The sequence below is a fragment of the Desmodus rotundus genome, chromosome 5 (genome assembly GCF_022682495.2).
Source record: "Desmodus rotundus isolate HL8 chromosome 5, HLdesRot8A.1, whole genome shotgun sequence".
In the NCBI taxonomy this organism is placed as follows: Eukaryota; Metazoa; Chordata; class Mammalia; order Chiroptera; family Phyllostomidae; genus Desmodus; species Desmodus rotundus.
Window position 1 is genome coordinate 118,330,064 of NC_071391.1, and position 8,060 is coordinate 118,338,123.

The 8,060-nt window shown below is 44.0% G+C and overlaps 1 protein-coding gene across 2 annotated transcripts; it reads right to left on the minus strand.

The window, feature by feature from the left end:
• Window positions 1-390: 390 nt before the first annotated feature.
• On the minus strand, window positions 391-5,326 carry FAM136A (family with sequence similarity 136 member A). Of its 2 annotated transcripts, none has more exons than XM_024558547.3 (3): window positions 5,176-5,326; window positions 4,118-4,258; window positions 391-1,861 (listed from the first exon to the last, which is right to left on the minus strand). In XM_024558547.3, exons 1-3 carry the CDS (start codon window positions 5,260-5,262, stop codon window positions 1,673-1,675), a joined length of 417 nt encoding a protein of 138 aa, XP_024414315.1. In that variant the 5' UTR covers window positions 5,263-5,326; the 3' UTR covers window positions 391-1,672. The 2 variants fall into 2 exon arrangements, with proteins under 2 accessions (XP_024414315.1, XP_053781743.1); XM_053925768.1 differs by lacking the exon at window positions 5,176-5,326 and adding an exon at window positions 4,709-5,165.
• Window positions 5,327-8,060: the final 2,734 nt, after the last annotated feature.

Below are 8,060 nucleotides of genomic sequence, written 5' to 3' on the forward strand. Positions count from 1 at the left end.
TTATTTTAATATATTTTGTATTTTCGTGGTACTCAAAATCCTAGACATTGCACATGCTCTAGAGGGGTCATAGTTGTATCTTTTCTACCTCTTGCTGTTTGTGTTTAGCTGAAGCTAGAAACCTGACATAGATATTGAATTTATTTTTTGACATAGACAGTTTTCATCTTTTTACATTAATGGACTTCAAGTAATTGTGCTCCAGTTTGCCCTCGAAATTTCTCCCGAAATTTCTCTTCGAAATTTACAATGAACAGGTCCTGCATCCAAACCATCTTGTATAACTACCTTTCATTCTTTTGGACCTCTTAAGAAACTGACTTCACATTACAAAGAAAAGTATCCTTAGAGAGTTATGTATTCATTGCCCAAATATAAGAAATACAATAGTGGAAGAAAATTAAACTTTATTTATTTTTTAAAACCAGACCACTAGGAAAATGTATCATAGTCCTGAAACAGCAAACAGAAAGGCTATATTACTATTTCAAGTAATAAGTTGGTAAAAAGACAACAAGATCCCTATCAAAATGGTAAGGTGCCAGAGCTGGGGTTGGAACACCACACACTGCAAAGCCCCTAGGCAAAAGCGGTATTTGGTAGTGGAGGGGTGGGGGGGAGGGGCAGCTCCTCTTTTGCTCTAAAGGAGCCACAGCTCACCTGAGTTGCTTAGTTTTTCTAACTTGACCTTCCTGTTGCCAAAGGATTGTCTCAGTAGGGCTCTGTTATTTTAGGGTGCTAAGTAAGCAATACTGGGTTTAGGTTTCATTCCTGAAAACCAGGTTTTTTCCAAACCCAGTACTTCATAATTCTCTTAATTCAGCAGTCAACAGTTCCTCTTTCATTGTTCATTCCTGGATATTGGTATAGAGCACAATCAAAACCCCCTCTCCCTTCAAGGTAGAGTACCACTGCAAGATTGTCCTGTCACTCTGCTGCAGACAGGCGTAGGGCCCATCACGGCAGCCAATGAGAAGGAAGGTCTGCTTCCCATACTCAGCGTGACATTGCCTCTTACGTTTCTGGAGGATCTCCAAGCTGAAAGATGTCACGTGTGAACATGAGAATTTAAGAAGTGCACATCTACATCTTGATGGACAGAAACAGCTATCCAAAGGAAGCTTTCAAAGATCTTATCCAAAATACCTCTTCCAACTCCACATCTCAACTTCATGCCCTTGTATATACAACAAAACCAAGGAAAACAAATACCCATAAACTGTTTTTCCCCTTCTAAGTTAGTGACCTCATGGATTTTGTTTTATACCTTATCAAAAACGGTGCGGTAAACAGGACGTCGGCAACAAAGAGAAACACCTCTTCACATTCCACCAGATCACTGGCAGGGGAGAGGAGCCTGTCAGCTCGTTGGTACCTCAGAGGGCTCTGTCTTGGTTTGAGGGAAATACCTGCTGCCAGAGTAAGCATTTGCCACATAAAATTTAGGCTCTCAGAAACTCTCTGACCCAAATTTTAGCACCAGTTTTTGCCATTGCACTTTCTAGGTTTAAAATATAAAAGAATCAGTGTCCAGAGGCAAGTGACACATGCCTTAACCTTGCAGCCACCCTTAATTTCTTCATTCACAAACTTTGCTTAAAAGACCAAAATTCTCATTCTTCATTTTACATAGATTCCTGCCCTCAGCCACAATGGCCAATGGCAAAGGCTTCTATTTCTGAATGGATGAGAGAGATTCCTTCATCTTCTTAGTCATGGATGGAATGAGGTTCATATGGTCATCCACACACTTGGTCACACAACCCTCCAGCTGCTGCTTCACCTGAAGCTCTTTACTCCCGGCATCTATTGAATCTTTGGCTTTGTCGTTGCAATGCATGGTGCATCGGGCCAGGCGGTCCTGTGGCAAGAAGGAAGAGGGTAGAGAAGGCTGAGAAGCTGGCCCTTATTTACCAAGTGCCTATCATGTATCAGGTCCTGTACCACATACAGTTAAGTCTCAATGTTGTCAAGGAACTGCGGCAAAATGATGTATTATGAAACCAAACTTTCCATAAGCTAATTGATATAAAAAAGTTCCTATGGTATCTTGTCAATGTTGTAACAAAATGATGTTATTTTGTTAAATGAGGATCTGCTGTGTTTTGGCTTGACATGTATTATCTTGATGAATTAAAGAGCCACTAGTAAAGTTAACCAAGATTACCCTGATTGAAACAGAGGGTGGCACCAGGAGGGCCCAGACAAAGCATAACTGGAAAGCAGGTGAATGACAGAATTGTACACAAGCCCCTTCCAGGAAGTGAGAAGTAACTAAAGGCCAGTGACTCAATTACAGGAAGACTTACAAATGTCTTGATTATTATTTAACGTCTGTCCTAGCTATAGAAAAACACTCAACTTAATTACTTGACTATCTACTATGTGCCAGGTACTCTTCTTTGGCTTCTTTTAAAGATTTTATTTATTTATTTTTAGAGAGAGGGGGAGGGAGAAAGAGAGTGAGAGAAACACCAATAAGCGAAACATTGATTGGTTGCCCTTTGTAGGCACTGTGGCCAGGGACCGAACCCCCATTCTAGGCATGTGCCCTGATCGGGAGTTAAACCTGTGACCTTTCACTTTGTGGTACAGTGCCCAACCAACTGAGCTACACAGGGGAGGGTTATGTGCCAGGTACTCTTCTAATGCGGGATATAGCAATGAGTGAAGTAGAGAAAGTTCTTCCTTCGTAGAACTTATATTCCAGTAAGGGAAGAGAGACCAGCAGAGTAAGTGGAGATGTTGAGGAAACAGCTGGATATATGAATTCGGAGTGAAGGAGTGAGGTTGGTCTAGAGCTATGAATGTAGGAGTTGTCAGCATATACATGATAATGATGACTGAGACTAGAGAACTAGACAGAAAAGAGAACAGTTTCAAGGAGAGTCCTGGGCACTCCAATGTTCAGAGGTTGGAAAGGGAAAAGCCAGCAAAGGAAGTCATAAAAGGATGGCTAGGGAGAGAGGTGGGAAACCAGGAAAGTGCAGTTCCTGGTAGCCAAGTGAATAGAGTGTTTCAAGGAGGGAGAGAGTGATCCACTCCGTGAATAATGCAGACAGGTTGAGTAAGATGAGGAATGAGAAATGACCGCTGGATTTAGCCCTATGGAGGGGAATGGCAAGAGCAGTTCTGGTATAAGAGTAAGTCTGATTGGAGAGGACTGAAAAGTGAATGGAAGGAGAAAAGTTTTATAGCAATTCAAGAATCAAAACTTCAAAGGCCCTATTTATAAAATCAGGTGTCAAAATAAATACAAAGAAACCTTTTGGAGTTCCATGATTTTGGAGAAGTTATTCCTGTCAGTAGTTTTAAAGAATTTTGTGTAGCAGGATGTAAAAATGTATCACATTAGGTACTATTTTTCCATGTGAACAGTATCCCAGGCTATGAAAACCTGCTTTAGAAGTAGGCCCTGCTTCCTCCAAGTTCCAGAAAAGTTACTCACAGGAAGAGAGTAAAATGAAGTTGTGGCTACTCTTTGCTCCAGACAGGGATGGGGGTGGACATGGGGGCTCTTAGTGACCTCAGGAGGGCTAGAGAGGCAGGCATCAGGGAGTCAACAATAACAATGCTGCATATAAATGACTGCTCTTTAGTGACATGGGGGCTGCCCTCCGGGTATAGCAAGTAGGGGCAGTCCTGGTGGGTAAGTTCACAAAATGATGAAAGGATCTTGCTCTACTCTGTACCTTTTTAAGACCTATCTATTCCACTTTTTTGGGGATTCTGCTATTGTAAGAATGAATATGTGTTTTACAAAGCTTTGTATTATATAGTGTGTGTGTGTGTGTGTGTGTGTGTATATATATATATATATATATATGTATATATATATATATATATATATATTCTATCTGTTAACTACAGAAAAAAAAGCCTAAGGCTCTTGGTCATAAACTCCCTGGGTAACTCATTGTTTTTATGGGAAATACTTGCAATACTCAATCTCCAAGACTTTTCCAAAATTTCAAACTCTGAAGCCTGGTTGACTATAGCATTGTCACCAATGTTAACAGAATCAAGATATTAAAGCCCAGAATTTTGTAACAAATGTTTGTTACGTACAAAAGAGCAACATCAAGGACCAGAGTGCTCTGTCTGAGATATTCCTCACCTGGAAGTTCTCCAACTCCCTGGTGACCAGGGCCTGGGCTTGAGCCAGAGGTGCGTGGCAGCGCTCGATGCACTGGTGCACCTGCTGCATGGACGCCTTGCTGTCCTCACAACAGCTAGCGCTGCACCGGAACATGAAGGCCTGGGGAGGGGGCAGAGGGAGGTCAGGCAGGGAGAGCCCCAGCGAGAGATGACCATGGAGTGCTACAGGGGTTGGGAAGAGCATCTAGATGTTTGCACCTCTCCTTAGACTAGACATCAGGACCTTAAGACCACGAATGGGAAAATTATCCTCAGTGCCTCGCAGAGCGTTTCATGACTTTCTTGCTTCTAGCTCTGTTGCGATTGTTGCCTACAGGGCTATGTGCACGGGGAAGGTGGCGGTGGGTCAGATGAAGCCAAAATCTTAAAACCAGGCGCCTGCCTATACCACAGGGTTCACAGTTCAGCAATCTAGTAATCTATATATTCCACAAGGGGGTAGCCCATCAGTGACAAGGAGAACCCACAATCCTTTCAGGGAGACAAGACTAAAAGACACAAAACATTTAGGGTATCAAAGCAGAACTGTATATAAAGCAACGCTCTGTACCGCGAAGAACTGGGCACGAATGACCTGGCCATTGAGGAGGCAGAGCACTTTCACCTTTCCGGTCCTTCAGCTTGGCTGTGCTCTTTCAGCCTCGGGCTGCCCACCTGCAGAAGGGGCCGGGCAAAAAGGGAAGGTGGGGGAGACCAAAGCCTCACACTAGGGGCTCTCTAACCCTGGCCCGGGGATTCCCCTCACCCCAGTGATGGTCTGGGTGATAACGGCCTTGAGCATTTCGAGGACGCACAGTCTTCATCCGCTCAGTCAAAGTTCCAGAGTTTCTGTCTGAGGGCAAGGCCTGCTTTCAAGGGTGCTGCAGCTACCCCAGGGACGCCCGGGTCAGGTTCTGCGGGGAGGGGGGCGGCTGCGCAGGACATTGCTTGGCTGCTGCAGGAAGGGGTTGGGAGTCGTGGCAAGCGACCGAGAATGTTGGGCCGCCGGTCCCGCAAAATCGGCTCCCGCCTGACTACCTGCATCTTCCGGATATTCTCTTTCTCCAGAGTCTTCACCATGGAGTCCACCGCCTCCTGTACCCGAAGCTGCTGCAAGTCCGCCATGGTGAGCCCTCGGTGCACCGCGCCGAAACGGAGCCCACATGTACTCTGCGCCGGGACCCGCCCCCTCGCCGCAACTTCCCGGGTCACCGTGGCCAGTTCTTCCCTTGCCCACACCACCGCCGCCTGGCGTCAGAGAGGAGCAACTGCAGGCGGGCGCCGTTGTCCAGCCTTCCGCTCGCTCCCTCCGCCCACTGGAGTCCCCTCCCGCCTTCCGGTGTGGGCCTTGTAACCCACCTTAGCGGCAGGGGAGGGTTTCTTCACCTGATCTCCGGACAGCTACCACGCGCAATGCCACATCCTCTCTTCCTCCCCTCCCTTCTTTCCTACCTGCCTTCTCTTCCTTCTAACTTTTAACACGTATTTTTAATACATTAACCTATAGAAAAATGCTCAGACCTCAGGTGTACAGCTTGATGAATTTTAACAAACCTACTCTTTCCCAGTCTCTCTGTCCTGTCTCTGCCTATGCCCTCACCCCTTACCCCAGATTTTCTGCTTTCTGTCACTAAGGTTACATTTTCCCTTTCTAGAATTTTATATACAGGGTGGGCAAAAGTAGGTTTACATTTGTATGGAAAGTAATACAATAATTAATAAATAATAATAAAGAGTAAACTCTGTTTCACATATTTACATATGTATATCTTTTGTTCACCCGTATATGTAATTCAGTATATACCCCTTTTGTGACCGACTTCATCACCTAGCGTAAGCTATTGAGAGCCAGCCGTGTTGTTGATCGCTGTTTGTTGTCCAATGGTAGTCCCTCAAACGGACATAGCACAATTGGTTTTTACATTCCCCTGGTGACCTTTGGGTCCTTTCCAGTTATTAGCTATTATGGATAAAATGGTGACTATGAGCATTCTTTAGCAAATCTTCTGTAGACATAAATTTACCTAACAGTAATTTCCATAGTTGAATTGTTGGCTCGTTGGTAGAAGTATGTTTATGCATTTATTTCTAATAAAATATTATTAGCATCAAAGGCAATGCAGAAGCTACAGATATTCAACTGACCATAGAACATTTATGTGCCAGCAACAGAGCGCTGTTTCTGAGCTCCTGGATCAGTTCTATCTGGAATGTCTTACCTTCCACCCTCAAATTTACTATGTAGCGCGTTCACATATTAAACGCACACTGGGCCTTGGCTGGGTAGCTCAGGTGGTTAGAGCATGGTCCCATACACCAAGGTTGCACATTTGATCCTTGGTCAGGGCACATACAAGAAGCAGCCAAATAATGAATAAATACTTGGGACAACAACATTGATGTTTCTCTTTATCTCTTTAAAAAAATCAATAAATTGAAAAAAACCCCCACACATTGGGTTGTTGTGAGACATGAACTAGGTAGTAGTAAGGGTCCACAGGGGAGCATCAGTGAACTTGAAGGGGGCAGACACAGGCAATGTTGGAAGAGATGTGCTGTAGGGGGTGGTCCAGGGCAAGCAAGGAGGTGAGAGGTTTAGGTGCCTCAAGAAAGCTTTCTTAGAGGAGATGAGTAGGTGTTTGCCTAGCACACAAGAGGGAAAGAGAATGCCATGCCAAGCACAGGGCACTGCTGTGAATTAAAGAGTGTGAAAAAGCTTGAAGCTTTGGGGAAGCCAAGTGATTCTGCTGACTTGGATCCTGGAGTAGCAAAGGAGTCGGGGGACACAAGGACAGGGGCCCTGACATTGGAAATTAGGTGTTTGCTGACATTGGGCACTAGATGGAAGGAGAACTCTGGTTGGAGGGCAGAGGGAAGTTTGACTCAACATACAGTCCTTTGAAGAAAGCTGCTTTCTGGATGGACCTAGAGGGTATTATGCTGAGTGAAATAAGGCAGTCAGAGAAAGACAAATACTGTATGATTTCACTTATCTGTGGAATCTAATGAACAATATAAATGAACAAACAAAACAGAAACAGACTCATAGGTACAGAAAACAAAGTACAGCATAGGAAATGTACTCAACATTATTGTAATAACTATGTATGGTGCCAGGTGAGTACTAGAAATATCAGGGGAACACTCTGTTTAACCACTATGCAGTACACCTGAAACTAATACAAAGTATTGAATATCAACTGTAATTGAAGAAAATAAAAACTAAAAAAGAAAAAGAAAGCTGCTTTCTTCAAGCACCAGGCTCTGTCTAGCCCAAGTCCTGGTAAAATTCCCTGGATACCACTGTTCAGAGTTTGAGACATCCTTTCCGCTTCAAGCCAGACCAGAGGTGGCTCCAGCAGCCACTGGAATCAGGGTGACACTAGCTGTAATTACAATGTGTCAGGCATTGTCTTAAGAGCTTTACATGGACTATCTCACTTAATTCCCACAATAATCCTATGAGGTAAGTAGGTACTTTGTTATCCACATCTCTCCCCCTTAGGAAGAAAACGAAGCCTAGGGAGGCGGAGCCACCTGCCAAACATTGCACATTTAGAAGTGTGAGTTGGGGTGGCTAGACTTCCAACCTGAGTAAGCTGACTCCAGACTTTAGAGGTGGAAAACTCTATCATGACTTACTTAATGTTTATACTTATGTCTCCATGTTCCACTGAGATTTCTTTCTTTCTTCTTTGTAGCACAATCGGAACCTCTTCATTTCCCCCCTTATTCCTAATGTCAGACTGAATCTCTTCAACAAGTCCTACTTGCAGGACCCCAGTTAAAATGAATTTAAATTTCTTTGAGTGATGCAACCTTGCTAATTGGTGTACATGGAGTGAATGATTCCTTAGTATTAATGGTAAATGATTCCAACTGCAGTTGACTTTGGAAACCAAATGGGAATTATGGTAGAATCG